Here is an 18161-nt window from a genome sequence, read left to right as displayed (position 1 = left end):
TCCATGAGTTAGGGACAACCCCAATGTTATTGTCCCCATTTTGCAAATGAGGAAACTCAGGGTCTGAGCAGTGATTCACTTGCCTGCAGTTACAGCCCTGGTAAGTGGTGAGGTTGGAATTTGAACCCAGATGGAATGAACACGAGGCCGTTTCCAGAGCTGTATGAATACAGTTTATCTTGGGGTCTCCATTCAGGGACTACTTGGTCCCGTGTTTCTCTGTCTGTCTCCTTTAGTAATGAGAACTGAACCCAGGACTTTAGCACTGAGCTGAGTTTCCAGCTCCTTTAAATTCTTTAAAAGTTTGAGTCAGGATCTTACTAAGTTGCTAAGTCACCCAGACTAAGCTCAAAATCCTGCCTCAGCCTCCACCATGCTAGGATTACAGGCGTGCACTGCACCACCCTGCCAGGCTCTGTGTTTCTTTCCAATCCAGTTCTCAGGATAAAGCTGGAAATTCCTACCTGGAGGAAAGTCTAGTGTGCCTGGCTGCCTGGATCACATTCTCTGGGGAATGAAGCTGGCATGGTACCACTTCAGGTGTAGGCCCTGGCTCAGACCAAGCTCAAGCTGTACCCCTCCCAGCAGTCTTGCCGCTGTGCTGCCTCTGGCTGTGGCGGAAGGGCAGGTTGCTCTGGTTCCGCCCAGCCTGCCACTGCAGGCTCCTTCTCCTACCTTGGGCAGACGCCTCACTCTCTACTGGGCTAGGTTATGAAACGGGACAGGAATGGGGTCAGGCTCCCTGCCAGCCTGGAGCCCAGCATCCTCAGAGTTGGGGCCCCGCGTCTCCAAGGGGTTTGTCTGCATTTCCTTCCTGTACCCTGACTTCCCACCTGCCTGGTTCTGAGAACTCACATCAGGTGCGTGGGTCACTCATCGGCCAGGAGCTCCGCCGTCATGATGGAGTCCTTGTCATGCCCTTTGGCTCTGACAGGGAGCTCACCCAGGTGGCCCCAGAGGGGCTTCCCCAAACCCCCCACAGGGGCTGGGCTGTAGAATGTGTGACATGGTGGGGAGGAGGTTGACAGCCAAGGAGGAGATGCCGGTGGGGGCCGGAGGAACCCCCGGCCAGCCATGCTTCTCTCAGGACTCCCACTGCACGGTGAGGGCCAGGCTTTGGAAAAGTGAGTCCAGTTCCGTGGGCTGTTCTAGCATCAAGGCCCCAGGGCCTGGGCTCAGGGACTCAGCTTCAGATTCCAGAACCCCATCCTCGGAACACACAAGGGAGTCCAGCAGGGGATGTGGCCCCTGCTCGGAGTGGGAACAGCAGAGGACAGGAGGGTGCGATGGGAGGGACACAGGACAGCCTTCGATCTGCACAGAGGAGAGGAGCGAGCCATGAAGGTATGGGAGGGTCTCTGGCTTCCTGTTGTGTAGCAGGCCCAGTTTCCTGTCTGTACAGAGTCCCTGGGGTGAGTGCAACAGTTCTGCATCTTGGAGTTCCTCCGCAGTCACAGAGGTCACTGTCTGCAGAGATAAGTCACCTGGGGTGTGCCTTCCCACCACTGGTGCCTCTTTGTGGAGCTGACCTTTCTGCGTGGAAGGCTCCAGACTGGAGGGTGTCTCTGGAGGGGAGTCTGTGGTGGCGCCACCTTCCAGGCACACCCCATAGGAGACAGGCTCAGGCTCTCCGGTGGTGCCCAAGGCTTGGGGGATGCAGGGGGGAGGCTGAGCTGTCAAGATAGTCTGTGGGGTGTAAGATAGGGTTTCTGCATCCGGGGCCACCTGTGGAGCGTAGGACAGGGGCCTGGCCTCAGGGGCTGTCTTCAGGGTGTCATAGGATGGTGGAGATTGTGTCTGGGAAGGGGGCACTCCGGCACCCCGGAGGATGATGTCCGTATGCCCCAAGTAGGCCATCTCCGACAGGCTGCGCAGCGGTGCGGCCACTGGGGGCTCTCTGGGCGCGGAGACCACGACGGGGGTGTACTGCATGGGCTGGGCCAGGCTGCTGGGGCCACGGAGGTCCAAGGCGGGGATCAGCACATGCTCCTGGATGAAGCGCAGCGGCTGGAAAGTCAGCACTCGCTGGACATTCTGTGCGAGGAGGACAACAACCCGCGTTCAGAGCATGCATTCTAAGCTCCCCACGGCAGGAGCTGTGGGAGGGTGGGGTCCTCCGTGGGGAGTGAGCAGGGGGTGTCTAGTGCTTGGGCCTGGGCACCGAGTGGCTCCGCGGTAAAGCCGTGAGGGCCTTGCCACCCTCATCATGGCAAAAATAAAACAAACCAGTAAATAATACATGGGCCCCACCTCCTCTCTGAAACCTCAGTGATTCCCTCAGTGGGGCTGGGGTTCTAGGTCTTTGCCTGAGTGCTGTGTTGACACCTATGTTCTCTTTGGGATGCAGATTCACACTCTGGTTTCCTTAGGGGGTAGATAATGTAAGAAGTGGGGGACCCAGATGTGGGGATGCTGTGTGGCTCACAGGGCCCTCCAGGGCCTGATGCAGGAGTCAAGGTGGGAGAGGGTGGTAGGTGGCAGGGGACTCTAGGGGAGCTGATAGACGCAGCTCACATGCACACCTTCGGAGCTCCTGTCCCTTGGAGGGGGCAGCTGGCTCCAGGAAGCTGGGATGGCCGGAGGGGGCTGTGGCTGCCCCTTGAAGGTTCACACAAGGAGATGCAGCTGAAGTTTAGTTACTCAGGTTTAAAACTTGGGAGATTTCCCATTACCAACTGAAATTCTGACTTCTCTTAGCAACACATGAAGCTGGGACAATCCCTTAGCGGTCACTTGGGTCCTGTTACCCACCCGACATGGACACACTTGGGCCATATGGCATTTCTGTTGCATGTCCACCATTCCTGGTCAGCTCTCCTGCTGCTGGTCATCAATCCTGTCAATAATGGGCTGGACCAAGAATTCCAGCAGGAGACCTGGAGACCTAGCTTGCTTTGTGCACAGAACCCTTGCTTTGTGCACGGAGAAGCAGGGGAACCCTTGCTCCCTGCACCTTCTGGTCCTCCCTGGCCCTCTCACTCCTGCCAAGGTAGGATGACTTACCAGTGAGTTGGGGGGCACTGGAGGCTTGGTGATGTATCTGTAGCTCAGGTAGCAAAGCACAGTGACCAGGATGCCCATGAAGAAGAGTACGGCACCCGAGAAGGAGTAGGTCCACGTCCGATCTGGAGGAAGGGGAGGCAGCGTGAGGCAGGGCCCTGTCCCAGGAGGGTGCTGCAGGGCCTCTCTGCTGAGGAGGGGCCCCAGTGCTGTGTGCCCTCAAATGTGGAGGGTCAGGGAAGGCCACATGCTGGCCTCTGGTCCCACATGGCTCCATCCCCACTGCTAGGACCTCCACTCATGTGCCAGACACATTTAGGACCCTGCAAGAGCCACCAATCGGTCTTCCTGTGGACCAGGGGTCTGTGCTTCAGTTAGCATTGCCTAAACAAGGAAGGACCCTAGGAAGACATCTTCCTAGACAGGATGCAGGCTTGGGCCACAGGCACAGGGGACTTCAGGGTGTGGGTACTCAGAGTCTGGTTCCTATGGGAGGCTGCAGGGTCCAGATGGACCTGTGCCCTTTGCTCTGTGGTCCCTTTACCTTGTGGGGAGGGGAATGGCGGTGGGAGGCCAGAGCAGAGCCTGCTGGAGGGCAGGGTGCAAGGCAGAGCCCCTGCTGCTTCTGTCTACCACATGCAGGGGACTGGACAGTGGGGAGGTAGAAGTAACAAGCCACCTGACCTCTCTGCCTCCCTACCAGGCAAGGGCCTGTGTGTCAGGGAAGAGCTTACTTAGGAAAGGTTTGGGAAATGCTGTCCTTTTTAAAAGGGAAGGAGGGGGAGGGCTGGGCTCTAGTGCCAGAGGCATCTACCTGCATTCTGTCATGGGCGCCTTTAGGTCTTTGTGTGACATTTCCTAGCTGAACTTGCAAATGGGCTGGCAGAGGTGGCAGAGAAAGATTTTGGTAAAACTGGGATTGCATCACCCTGGGGTCCTCATCACCTAGGTTTCCCTCCTCTTCCTGACCCCTTCCAGGCCTCAGAGTGACAACAGATCTCCAGCTCTGTGGACTCAGTCATTGCAGTGAACCCTGGGACTCTCCGAGCCTCTACTCTTTTTTTTTTTTGCGGTACCAGGGACTAAACTCAGGACCTTGCGCTTGCCAGGTAAGTGCTTATTCTACTGAGCTATCTCCCCGGCCCTGGGCTTCTACTCTGAGCCTATTCCTTATTCCTCCTCTGGACCTCTCTGGGTCAGCTGCCCATGGTCACAGACCACCCTGTTTCTACAGGACATGCCCAGCGTTGGTGGGAAACTGCGGCTCCTAGCACAGGAAATGGGATGGGGACTTGGGGGGCAGTCCCTGGCTTGAGACACTTCTGCATGCCATTTTTCCCACAAGGAAGCAGGATATGGTAACAAAACACTAGCCTAGGGTAAGGAATACACAGCAGCAGAGATTTGGCTGAGCCATTCACGGGGGAGCATCCCCCTGTTCCATGACCCTCTCTGGTGTCCGCTTTATGAGTACCAGTTACTGGGGCAACACATTATCAAGCCATGCAGATGGCTGGGGGCTTTACCTAGGCCATCCTGGCAAATCATCCAAGCCACACTAAAGGATAAGGATGATGCTTTCTGATAGATCACAAGGCTGAGGCCCAGAGAGGTGAAGTGACTGGACTGTGACCACACAGCTTCTCAGTGGAGAAGCCCGGAGTAAGGCCACAGCTCCAAATCCCATCCTCACAGCCTCTCTGTAATGATGTCTCGTTTTTCCCATCTGCACTCATAAAATAACAATATGGGTGACACGAGCTTATGATCTATTTCTGGTGCCAAGATGCTGGTACTGTGCTCTGGGACCCTCGAGACATCCTAGAAGGAGATCGAGGGGGGATTCTGGGCTCTGGGATAGGGCAGGATGTATCCCTCTGACATGGAAGTAAGGGGAATAAAAGTGCCATTGGAGACACTGGCTAGAAACCAAGCTGCAGAGTGGAGGCTAGAACCCAGGCTGCAGACCCCGCTGAGCTGCTCGATGTATGGCCCGGGACAGGCTACTTAACCTCTCCAGGCCAGGGTTGTGCCTCTGTAAAATGGGGACAGTGCGACCCAAGGTGCAGGATTGTTTTAAAGATCAAGTAATCATAACGATGGCAGAATAGATGTAAAGCATTTGACACATGTAGTAGGATTAGAGTAGTAATAAATGGTAGGAATTGTTTTTAATGTATTTTATTTTGACAGATAAGGCATCGTCTATATGCCAGTAAAAGATACTCATGAGGAAGTGTGATTTATATGAAAGCAGCTATAGTCTGAGAAGAGGTGACGTCACATCAGGGTGAGGTCACGGGAGGAAAGGCACCGGGAGGGTAAGCGTGGAGTGTCTGCACGTTGTCAGAAACAGGGCGAGGTTTATCTGCTAAGTTCAGGGGACACAGTCCCGAGTCACACAGGCGCTGCTGGCCGGGTGTCTGCCACGCCCACTTCCCTTTTCTGGCCTGCTTCTACTCTGGTCTCCCTGGTCTTGCTCAGGAAGGACCCCCCAAGAGTGGCCTGGCCTACTCGATCCAGGCAGATCTATGCAGGGGAGGCCCTGGGATTCCTGGGCACTAGGGGTGGCTGATAGCACCACGTTTGGGGCCACGTAACTCTATTCTTTGTTGTTGGGGCAGAAATCACGCACAGATACTGTGGAGACTGTTTCTGCCAATCCATCCAGTTGGCTACTGCTGTATCCATGAAGCTGGAAGAACTGCAGTGTTTCTACCTGCCTAGGAAAAGAAGCCCTGTTCAGAAGCTGGGGGGGGTGGTGCCCACGTGTGGGCCCAACACTGTGGGGGGCTGAGGCTGGAAGATGTAAGAGGTTTTTTTTTTGTTTTGCTTTGTTTTGTTTTCTTTTCTTTTGACAGGGTCTCACTGTGTAGTTCAGCCTGACCTGAGCTCTTAGAAATCCTCCTGCTTCAGCCTCTCAAGTGCTAGGATAACAGGTACACCACCACCCATGCCCTGCAAGATCACAAGCTTGTTTTTGCCTGATGAATTTGGCAAGAGTCTGTCTCAAAATTAAAAATAAAATAAAAAGGGCTGAGGATTCAACTCAATGAGAAGGCCTTAGGTTCAATGCCCAGAACTGCAAAAACAAAAAAATCAAAAACACAAAACCAACAACAACAACAACAAAAGCCAGATGCGGATGTCAGTTTCATTTCTACAGCAGTGCAGTGGTGAGTATGCAGTCTGCCCAGGAACCGGGCCTTGTTGGATCCCTCGCCACCTGTGTGACCTAGGGCAAGTTACTTAACCACTCTGAACTTCAGCGTTCTGTTCGGTAAAAGGAGAATGGCCACAGTACCTGCCTTTCACATGGTGCAAGAGGCTTGTGCGTAGTGGTACCTGGCGTCTGGTTAGCAGTGCGGTGAAGCTAGTTAGCGACGTCATTGCGATTATTCTTTGTCTTTGGAGGGTATCATGAGATCCTGTTATCTTCTTTGCTCCTCCCTCTGCCACACGTAGATTCCCAGCACACACGCGCACGCACACGCATACGCACACACACGCACTCCGTACATATCACTTGGGTTAATACTATTGTGAGGCTGCTTTGCCAGGGTACACACATGCCACCTCACCTGCGCCTGTGCAGGCTCCGCCCCGCCCCCCAGGGAGGCTCCCCTCCACGGCTCACCTGGCAGCGTCTTCACTCGGCACACATAGGGGGCGCTCTCCTTGGACCAGGTGGGAACCAAAATCACGATGCTCCCCAGGAATTCCGTGTCAGGGGTTAGGCCAGAGAACTCGTATTCGCGCTGATTCCCTCCAAGATGCTGCATTGGACAGAAGGTCAAAGTGAAGGTTTTCCAGGCTATTCTCTGGGGGGAGCCCACGCCAGCCCTCACTCCTCCTGAGCTGCTTCTCTTAGAAAAAGTCTCACACTGGCTGCCCAGACTAGGAAGCCTACAGGGTTTCATTCTGTTCTCCAACCTCCTTTATTCGTCAATCCAATTGGCCTCCATGCTGCTTGGACCTTTTGCTTAGGACTGCACTTTGTAAGCAGCCTAGAGAAGCCGCTGTAGCTGCTGCCTCTGCAGTCACTGCCCAGCCACCCCTGCCCTTCCTCCAGTCTTTCTCCTTCTTCCTCCCACCTTATCAAACATCAGAAGTTCTTTGAAGTAGGATGTGCTGGTACCCAGCTGTAATCCCGGCTATTTGGGAGGTTGAGAAGGCGAATCACAGTCTAGGTAATTTAGTGAGAACTTATCTCAAAAAGCAGAGAGGGGGCTGGCCAGATAGCTCAGTGGACTGAAGCAACTGCTTAGGCAGGCATTGTGAGCGACCTGGTTCAAGCCCCCGGGCGCACTGAGTTGGGCGAATGAGGCTGGGTGTAGTGGTGCGTGTGCCTATAATCCCAGCACTCAGGAGGCTGAGGCAGGAGAATCATTGTGAGTTCAAGGCCAGCCTGAACTGCACAGCAAGACCCTGTCTCAAAAAAAAAAAAAAAAAAAAAAGGAAAAGCAAAAAGGGCTGGGAATGTAGTTCAGTGAGAAAGCCTTAGGTTCAGTTCCCCCATACTGGTGAAAAAAAGAAGAGAGAGTAAAGCAAAACAAAAAGCCCTTTGAACGTCCATCCCTCTGCTGCCCTGGTTTCCGGTGCTCGCCCTCCTGTGAGCCTCTGACCTCTTCCACCCTCCACTCCTCTCCTCTCCCCCTTGCTCTGCTCCCACCCCCTTCTACCCCTTCCCTGGCTTAGCCCCTCAATGGCACTCTGCGAAACAATCTTATACTCTGTGGTCACTTAGCGATGTCATCTTCTTCTGTGGCCTCTATGATCACCAATGTGGAAACAACTCCCACGACATCCCAGGAAGGTTCCAGAGTTTCTGATGGGCACTGCCAGCTCCTTGCCCAGTATTACTGTGTGGGCACCTCTTGCTCAATGTGTCAAACACGCAGGCCTCCTGCATGGGATCTGCCCTGTTCCACACCCTCACCTGTTTCATATTTTCCGATTCTGTTCATAGCATCACCCTTGATTTTTCTGCCCAAGGCCCAAGTGTAAAAGCTACCTTTGACAAATCCCCTCTCCTAGCTCCTCTATTTAACTACCTGAAGTGGTCCAAAGCTCTTCCATTAAAAGACCAGAACCTAGATTTCTGGAAGTGCATAAGACATGCACTTTAAATGGAAAAACACAAGTTGAAAAGGAATGGATGTAAAAAGATATGGTACACAAGCTACAAAAAGCCTGCAGTGTTTGGAATCAGTGGGAATCAGCTAAAGTAGATTTTAATACCAAGAGCTTAACTAGAGTTAAAAAAGGGACACTACATGTGATCCCATGGCCAGTTTATCAGGAGCATGTAACAGTCATAAATGCATATGTCTAAGAATAGAGTTCCCACACATGTGGAAAAAAATGTAGAATTAAAAAGGAAATTAGACAAATCCACCTCGTAGCCGGAACCCTTAATATTGTCGGCAGCTCAGAGTACAATAGACCCTTACCCAAGTCAGGAGAGAAACAAGCTCCTCATGACACTACCAATCACCTTTATCTAACTGGTAGTGATCTAGCCGTCCACCAAGCAACCACAAACACACATTCTTTGCGGGAACGTGGAGAGCTTTAACCGAGGCAGGCCGCACGCTGACCATAAAACAAATCCTAATAAATTTAGAGGGCTGATATCTGGCAGAGTATGTTCTCTGACCACAAACTGAATTACATTAGAAATCAGTAATAATAAAATCTTTAGTCAAACTCCAGATGTTTAGCGATAATAGCACTGATAAAAACTCTTCCTGCTCACTAACATCTAATTGCCTTCCCAGACATCTGAAATAAATAAGCCTGCTCCTCTTCTGCCCTCAGCTCTGCAGCATGCACCGAGCTGGGCTGCTCAAGTTTCTCTCTCCCACGGGGCCTCTGCCTCGCATCTCAGGCCTCAAGGTGAAGGACAAGCCCTGGGCATTCACTGGAATTCAGACCCCACGGATGCAGCCGCAGCCACATGGTTGGCTTGGTAGCAGTCCAAGGATCTGCACCTTAGTGCCATTGGAAAGTCCGATGCCAGTTTTGAGAAACTGCTTTCTACTCTCCATAATCAGCCAAATGGGGGTAACTTGATCTTCTCCAAGAGCCCCACATTTTCCTGCTTCTCTGTCTGATCACAGTGGGGACAGTGTAGGCAGGGTGTGTGGACCAGGAGGAGGAATCAGAATGGATCTGAATCCTGTTCAGCCATTATTGTTGGTCAGACAATCCTGCCCACATGACTTACCCTCTCTGAAACTGTTTTCTCATCTAGAAAGCACAGATAGTAACTACTGCTTTGCAGGGCTGTGCTAAAGGTTACATGATTGGATATGTACTTGTAGATGTTACAGGGCAAAACTCAGAAACCAGCGTGGGCGCCTAAAGATTTTCTAGAAGCCTTAGAACTTTCTGAGCTGACACTGCTCCATCCGACAGCATCCTTATTTTCCTCATCTTACAACATCCTTCTTTTCCTCTCCTTGTTGCTGTTTGAATTCTTGTTTCAATTTTCTCCCCACTCACTAGATCACAGTCTAAGCTGCTTGACAGTGGGAATGAGTTGGAAATAAATATTCATTCGACCTAATGTGAACCAGCGGCACATGCTGGGGAGGGAGGGGACTATACTACATATTTCCCAAAAACAAAATCATATGTGTTCACTTGACAATTTATGTCCTTTTCTTCTACCTGTACTATGATTGCTCCTAAGACGCTCCCTGTGTAGATTCATGCAAACACTGAAAAACTAGCAAAAAGGATGGTGGGGTAGAATCATCTCCAACATTTTCTAAAGAGAAGCCCTGAGGATGTACATAGAGGTTGTTTTCTACAATTTTAGAAGGTATTTTCTATCATTTAGAAGGTAAACACAAAAATCTGTATTGTGAAAAAAAAAAAAAAGATTTTCTGGTCAAATAAACTTGAGAACCATTGCATAAAACAAATCTTAAACAAATCTAGAGTTGGAGTCTTGTCCCGGAAGGACTGGTGGGAATTGTCGACATGCTATTATGCGCTGGTATGTGAACTCACAAGAGAGAGGGTGTGGTGTGTGGTGTTTGTAAGGCTTCCAAAAAAGCCTCCAAGAAATATGCTTTGGGAAATGCTGTTTTGTGTGCCACCTTATCTTTCTACTTAAAGCAACACAGATTTAATTGGGAGAGATGGGTTCCCCAGACAGGGACAACAACGGGGTGCAACCTACATTTACCATTTGGTAGGTGTGGTTGATGTGGAGCTCCAGGCGGTAGAATAGATTTTGGAAGATCTCTTCCAGGGTTAGCTGGTGGCCATCTCCGTCATACACAGGGGTGAGGGTGGGATGGACAATCATCTGGATGGATCTCACTTTAGGGACACAAGTCACATCCGGGGGTTTGATGGTAGCTAAACAAAAGGAGAAAGAAAAGAGAAGAAAAAGCCAGACTTGTCTGGCAGAGTCTGAGGCTGTCTAGATGATGAAGAATGGCCGCTCCCCGCTCCTCTCCCATCCCAAGCCTAGAATGATCTGACAGCATCAGCTGAACCATCAGCGCACAGCTGGTGTCCGAGTGGAAGGCTGATGAAGGGACAACCCTGGGCGTGGGGTCACACCCTTGCACCCCTAGTTCTGTCCCCATCCATGCCAGCCCCTGAGACCCCACCTTAAGCCTGCCTGGGACACCCTCTTGACAGTAACAGCTTTGGGGATGTCGCTCTCTGATGGCCCAACTTCATACCCTAAATAACACATGGGGGAGGGGTGCAGGGCTCGGCTCCAAGGGCAGGCGCTAAACTTGAACCTCTCTGAAGATGGAATTTCCCAAATGAACCGAATGGCGTTCAATGGTTCAGGGTCCTAGTCAATGAATGCTGTGAATCTTCTTGCCTCAAAAAAAAAAAAAAAAGAAAAAAAGAAAAAAGAAAAATCTTGCATCCAATCCTAGGGGTTTCTCAACCTCATTCATCCGGAGCTTAATTTGTCAAAGTCCCTTGGGGAGACCCACTGACTCCCAAGATTTAAAGCATCTGCGCAGCAGGCTTGCTCACTTTGATGCCATTTATAAAGTGGAAAACTGCAGCCTAATGTCCTCAAAAGGCCAACGACGTAAATGCATTATAGTGGCTCCAAAGAATGAGTCATCGTCCTGCAGAACTGCGTCTCATGGGTAAGCATCTAATGACACGGGCAGATTCCATGCTACCATCATATAAGGAAAAGTCACAAAACCAGGAAAATAACACAAGATGACAGAAAGCCAAGAGGGTTTCTGGTGACTGTGGCTCTGAATGCTCAGGTCGCTTGGGGGTGACATTTATTTTTCTTTGCATATTTCTATATTGTCCATATTTCCTATCTTTGTTTTATTTATTTATTTATTTTTTTGCTGAACCGGGGATTGAACTCAGGCCCTTGCGCTGTCCAGGGAAGCGCTTATTCCACTGAGCCATCTCCCTGCCCCCCCTCTTTTTTTTTTTTTCACATTTCCTATCTTTAGCATGAATTAGTTGAACAAACCAAGAAAAAGCCCAGGAAACTTATTTTAATTTTAATTGATTAGTTAATGTTTTGGGCACCAGGGATCGAACTCAGGACCTTGTGTTTGCTAGGAAGACGCTTTTGCCACTGAGCTCTCTCCCAAGCCTTATTGTATTTTTTTAAAACAATCACATCTGACTGATTAAAGTCAGTTGGTCAGCATCACTTATGAGCTGTGGTGTGCATTACAAGCAAATGAGCAGGGAACTGTGGTCCCTTCCCATCCTGGGGCAGTGGCTCTGGGTACCACCCAGACACCAAAATCTGCCAGTGTTCAAGTTCCTTGTGTAAAATTGCCTAGTTGACTGACTACACAAGTCCTCCCATATACTCTGTAGCACCTCTAGATGACTCAGAACTCTGATTGAAAGTCAGTGGCCTGTGCAGAGTCATTACATTATATTTCTATTATTTAGGGAATAAGGATGAGGAACAAAGTACACGTGTACTTAGTACAGAGGCAACAGTGTTGCAAGTATTGTTCTTCCAATTTGCTTGACTCTGTGGGTGTAGGCCCTGTGGGGACTGGGGACCAAATGCATTGGGATGGAGAGTGGCAGGCGGCACCTGCTGGCCCCACAGGCAGTCAGGGCAGGGATGGGGACAATTTCTAAGGAGTCTGCAGTGAGCCCGGCCCTAAGGCCTGGGAAGGAGCCTGCTGTGTGAGGAGAAGGAGCAGAAGGAGCAGAGAGGTAGGAACCGCAGGGGGAAGAGTCAGGCTGTGTGGGCCAAGGCAAGCACAGGGTTTTCTGAGAAGGGTCATGAGAAAGTGCTAGAAGGTCTGAAGTGGGGAAAGAGAAGGTGGGATTCAGTGCTGAGCAGGTCCCTTCAGCTTGCTCTGAGGAGGGCCAGAGGCAGAGGAGGGAAGGGGCTCGGGGGCTCTGGCTGTGTCACCGTGGCCAGGCTGGGGTGTAGTGGTAGGAGATGCTGTCCCTGAAAGCCACATCTCTGATGCACATGGGGGATGGAGCCCTTCTGCACCCTAAGTCCACTCCAGGGCTCAGAGGCTGATGGTCCCCTCACGCTGGACACATGGGGACTCTGACTCACTGTGTTGTAGCGAGTTGAACCGTTCGGTCATCTTGGTGGCTGACAAGCCACCTGAGCTGACAGCCGTGACCCTGGCGTAGTAGAACTCAGTGAGGTTGCCTGTCTCCATGGTCAGGTTGCAGGACTTCCGGGTGATCCGCTGGCAGCCTGCCTTTGCCAGCCACTGTGGCTCTCCGTACCTGGGGGCAAGGGACAGCCGGCACACTGTTAGGGAACAGCCCCCTAGGCCTGTGGTTTATTAATAATGATAACAATATCTAATATTTACTTAGTGCCTTCTGTGTCCCGGGGCCTTTCATGTGAATAATCTTAGTTCTCACAATGACCTCTCAGGTGTGTATATTATCTTTTTTCTTTTTGAAATATGGAAGCTGAGGCTAAGAGAAATAAAATGTACCCATGCTTGTGAAGCACACACACAGTGAGATGGATTCAAATCCAGCCAGCCTGAGCCCTCATTTCAGGCTCATAATCACCAAAAGGCTTTACGGCAAATCTTATTATACCTATTTCTTTTCTTTCTTTTTTAAATGGACACAGGGTCTCACCACACAGCTCAGACTCACAGTGATCTTCCTGTCTCAGCCTCCCCAGTGCTGGGATTACAGGTGTGCGCCGTCTTGCCCAGTTTCTGGGCTGGCATGACATGCAGTACCGGTGATCTAATTTGGGTCCTTGTGCCTACCAGGCAGGTGCTTGGACCACTGAGCTATCTCCCCAGCCCTTATACCCATTTCACAGATGGGGAAATTGAGGCTCAGCAAATTGGTCAAGCAATGGCCGTGACTCAGCCTTATGGCTGACACTGACAAAGGATCTACAGAGTGCTGTACAGGGCTACAGGATAAATCCTGAGAGTACTTGACTGATCTTATCAGATACAAAAGTTATATTTCTTATTATATAGGTCTTGCTTTATCCTGGTCTTAACCATCCAGCAGAAAAATATAAAAACGAGGTACATAAGTAAAGCTGTAAAAGGCTCAGGTCAATAACTTCTGAGGATAACCCATTAATATTATAGACTGCTGGACAGTGTTGGATTGTTTAGCTGAATTCAAGCACCTATAGTATTTAGATGCCAATAGAATACCCACCTCTGACAGGACTAAACAAAGGGGATACAAAGGAAATATCATTCATATTTATATATACAAAATAAGATAGATATACAGCTACTTTTGCTTAATTCAATGAGAGGAAAGAGGTGTACTAACAGTGTTTGGACAGAATATCCTGTCTGCTTCTTGTACTATGGATAACCACTAAGAAGATAACAGGGCTGGTGAGATGGCTCAGTGGTCTAAAGCACCTACTTGGAACAAGCTTAGCAAAACACATGGACCACGGTTCAATCCCCCAGCACCACATGCCAGCCAGCCCCGCCCCCTGGTGGGCTGAGCTGGCCACACACACACACACACACACACACACACATAAATAAATTTAAATAAATAAATTAAAAAAAAAGAAGATAACAATGTACAGTGTATTGATTATCAAAACTGTCCTATTAATCATCTTGGAAACTGTCTCATTCATATTTGTTTCTCAATAAAATAAAAAAATAAAAAAAATAATTAAAAAAAAGAAAATGAGGTTCAGAGAGGGCAAGAGACTTGCCACAGGATGAAGAGGCGGGACCATAAACGGGACCGAGTTTTGCAAATTACTGAGCCCCTGTTTATCCTCCTCCCTGGCAGCATGAGAAGAGAGAAGAGCCTGATGAACGCACAGGTTGGGCTGGTGGGCACAGCTGTGTATGCACCTTCTCCCACCAATGATAACAAAACAATTGGTAGCATCCTATTTGTCAGGCACAATGACTAGTGACTTCATTTTATGTCAACTGCCTGATACCCCAGGATGGAGAGACTGTTGCTTTTCCCAGGCAGAGCCTGTAGAAGGGAAAGAAGCAGAGCTCTGTGGGCACCGGGCCTTAGGAGTGGGAGATGTTGGGGTAGGGCTGCTTGTAGGGCGGAGTCTTAGGGGTCGCGGGGCTGGGAGACCTACGTCTTGTAGTCCACGCTGTAGACCGTGCCGGGGATGCTGTCCGGCTCACTGTCCCACATCAGGATGTTTTCAAAGTTGCTGGACTGGAATTTCACGTGCTGAAGCAGCTTGGAAGAGTCCTCCGCAATGTGAGCTGCCAGAGTGGGAGGAGGGTGAGCGGGAAGAGGGTGAGCAGGAGGAGGGTGAGTGGTGGGCTCGTGGACGCCGGCCCCAGCCACCCGTAGAGGGCACTGCCATCACCGGCACTGATTCAAGCACAAAGCCATCACCTTCAAGGGCCACAACGGTCAAGCCCCGGCCTCCCCCAGCCTGGTGCCTAGCAACGCCAAGTCTCTTTTCTGTCTCTCTGGATTTGCCTCTCTTGGACCCTTCATGTGCACAGGGTTCTTGTGCCTTCTTCTATTCAGCTTAACGTTGTCAAGATTTATCTGTACAGTAGCATAAATCAGCACTTGTGGTCCTTTCTTATGGCTGAAAAATTATTCCACGGAGTAGACAGACCACATTTTAGTTATCCACGCATCAGTGGGTGGACTTCACGGTTTTCTCTACCTTTTGGTTATTGTGCATAACCCTGCTGTGAAGATTTGTGCAGGAAGTTTGAAGTGTGCATGTATTTTTAATTTCCTTGGGCAGCTGGGGATATAGCTCAGCGGCACAGCACCTGCCTGGCAAGCACAAGGTCCTGAGTTCAATCCCCAGTTTAAAAAAGAAAAATCCTTGGGACATATAACTGAGTGGAATTGTTGGGTAGCTTTGTCTAAATTTGTGTGTGTGTGTGTGTGTGATACTGGGACTTGAACTCAGGGCCTCACACATGTAGGCAACTGGTATACCATTGACCTACACACCCAGCCCAGGAAGTTGTTGAAGCTAGCAAAATTTCAATTTCCTTGTATCTAATTGGGAATAATTCACCCCACCTAGTGACACAAGAATGACAAGAGCAGGGGCAGATGTTTGTGAAGGCCACGTCAGGCCCAAGCCTCTCACTTTACTGAACATCCTGACAGTCTGATGATAACCAGTTTCTACTGCTGTCCCCATTCTGTGGAAGAGAAAAACTGAGACTCACAAAAAACGTTGCCCAGTGTCACAGTAGGCAGTGACAGAGCTGCCAGTTATAGTGTGAGAATGGTGGGGTGGGAATGCTGAGAGCAAGGTCTGGGAAGGTCCTTAGGGCAGAACAGCCAGGTGTGTGCTGAGTGTGTGCTGAGTCTGAGGGGGCTGGACAGGGAGGGGAGACCCACAGTGTAGAAGGGGCCTGGTCCACTAAGGGTGGGGCTTTGGTGGCCTCAAACCCTGGTGAGGGTAGGAAGGGGGAGAGCGGCATGCTGCTGGGATCAGTGGGGAGCTCAGGGGCAGTGAGCCTGCTTAGAACGCACTCAAGGCCCTAGGTTCAGCCCCTACAGTCAAAAAATAAATTTTAAAAGTAGTTGACATCCAGTGCTCCGCTTGGCTTACTGCTGCAGACGAAGGGGGCAGCAAAGACGGCACCAAACAGGTGTGGGGGGTGGGCCCACACTGTCAGTGCCAAAGCCCGGGCTTGGTGGGGGAGAGGAAAAGGGCAGGAGGACGGCGGCTAGGGTGGGGTCGCCAGTACTGAGCGTGCTCAGGGCAGCCTGGGAAGTCAACAGGTGCAGGCGCCGTGCAGTCAAGGCCTTGAGGCCTGTGTGCTCACGTCTGCTGTATGTCTAGACTGGACAATCTTGATTGCCACCCTCCAAGTCTGCAGACAGTGTCTTCAAGAGGACTGAATGGGCTCGGAGAGGCCCTTGTGAGGCCGGTGAGCAGGCCAGTGCGAGTGCTAATGTCGCACTATTGGGACGCCTCTCTGCTCTGATTCTGTGTCTGTCTGGCCCAGCTGTGGGAACCTTCATCTTCTAGGCTCTCAGAGCCCCCAGGGTGGGGTCTCGGAGTATGTGGGAGATCTCACTCCTGCTAACTCCTGACTTCCTGTTTGGGCCCTGGTCTTAGCAGAGCCTGTGGGTGTGAGAGGGAGGGATCTTGGAATTCAGGGCTGGGTCTAGACCTGAGTGAGTGCGGTGGAAGTGGACTGGAAAGCGGCTTTGGGGCAGGAGGTGAAGGGCTGGAAGGGGACGGTTGGGTAGGCGTGGCTGCGGTGGGAAAGGCTGCGGGTGAGGGGGCGTGTCCTGAGCAAGCTGTCTATCTGGGTGACTGGTAAAGGATGCTGGGGTGCAGCTGGCTCCACGTTTCAAGAGGACGTGGAAATTGGCTTGCCGAAGTGAGGTGGACAGACCCTGCTGGCTCCTCTCCTGTAGGCCCCCAGCACCTCTGGGTCACGTGCTCCTGTCCCTTCCCAAATCCATCCTGCCGGTGTCATTTCTGTACTTCCTGGTTGAAAGTCTACATTGTGAAACCCTGGAGATGTGTGTTGTTTGGAGCCTGGCGGACTGGCTGACTTTATAAATAAAGGCAGGTTTTCACATTTGCGTGGAAAAATAATCTATCAACTGGCAGGGAAGCTAAGGAAAAACATAGCAACGATCCAACAGGACCCGGGCTCGGCCAGACTGAGGAGTGAGGGGCTTTGTCTGCAGAGGCTGCAGCTGGCCCTGGATGACCTCTGTAAGGTAGCTTCCCAGGGCCGCATGCTAAGGGGCCTGAGACATGAGCAGCTCTGTAGCTGCTGTACCAAACCCTCAGGGCCCTCTGGGCCCAAAGTGTGCGGTTGTTCAGCTAAGGCCAGGGAGTACAGCCTACAGATAGGGTCCTACCGACACTGGCCAGGGCGAGCTTGGGTAGGGCAGCTCTTGTCCCTTCATGGGCTTTATCCTGTGCTGGACAAAAGTCCATGCCTCCCCCTTGCCTATCAGGGCTGTGCTCTGGCTTCCTCAGAGGGTACCCTGGGTACCATGACAGGAGAACAGAGATGTACCCTGGGTCTCACATCTAGTCTCCGCCATGATAGATCCAAAAGTCTGCTTTATTGGATTTGCCAAGGATGCCCAGTAGTCCTGTGGGCCCGAGACCCTGTTGCCTCAAGAGCCTTGAGCGCAGCCCTCTGGGCTATGCTGGGAGGAAATGCTCTTCCCATCTAGCCAAAGGGCCCCATGGAGAGAAGTAATAGCTTCCACCAACCCATCCCTCTTCCCTTCCCCTCAGAAACAGAGAAAGAGCTGGCAAACCATGGCTGAGCGATGGGAGGGGTCAAAGGGTGTCTGACTCCCCCAAGCCAATCATCCAGCTGATGGGGTACAGGGAACCAGCACCTCCATTCTGACAGCTGGCTATGACCCTCCTGTCCCAGGATCATTTGATTCCCAGGGAAAAGCCAGGGTTGGATAGCGCCTGCCCCTCAGCTCTCCCCAGACCCCTTGGCTGGCCACCTGTTCCCTAGAAAGCCTGGCACCTGGTTCAACCCAAGTTGGGAAGAAAATGAAACTGGAAGAAAATGATAAGCTGCACAGGGCACAGAGTGACAGCCCTGATCTTGGCTCCTGGCATGGGGAGGATCTGGCCACAGGATGGGGGCACTTACCAGCCAGGGATCCCACAGCTAGGATGGTTAGTAGGGTCTTCATTGGCCCGGCCCGGACCCTTCCGGGCCTCCACTCAGGCCCTGCACAGA

The 18161-nt window shown here is 51.3% G+C and overlaps 1 protein-coding gene across 1 annotated transcript; it reads right to left on the bottom strand.

Moving 5' to 3' along the window:
* Positions 1–353: 353 nt before the first annotated feature.
* Il22ra1 (interleukin 22 receptor subunit alpha 1) lies at positions 354–18161 on the bottom strand. Its single transcript, XM_004637598.2, has 7 exons — positions 18072–18161; positions 14570–14702; positions 12557–12735; positions 10199–10374; positions 6638–6776; positions 3004–3125; positions 354–2034 (listed from the first exon to the last, which is right to left on the bottom strand). The coding sequence occupies exons 1-7, from the start codon at positions 18112–18114 to the stop codon at positions 1084–1086; spliced, it is 1743 nt and encodes a 580-aa protein (XP_004637655.1). The 5' UTR covers positions 18115–18161; the 3' UTR covers positions 354–1083.

This window comes from Octodon degus, unplaced genomic scaffold (assembly GCF_000260255.1).
Source record: "Octodon degus isolate 3935 unplaced genomic scaffold, OctDeg1.0 scaffold00092, whole genome shotgun sequence".
Taxonomy (NCBI): domain Eukaryota; kingdom Metazoa; phylum Chordata; class Mammalia; order Rodentia; family Octodontidae; genus Octodon; species Octodon degus.
This window is presented reverse-complemented; position numbering and strand designations above follow the sequence as displayed.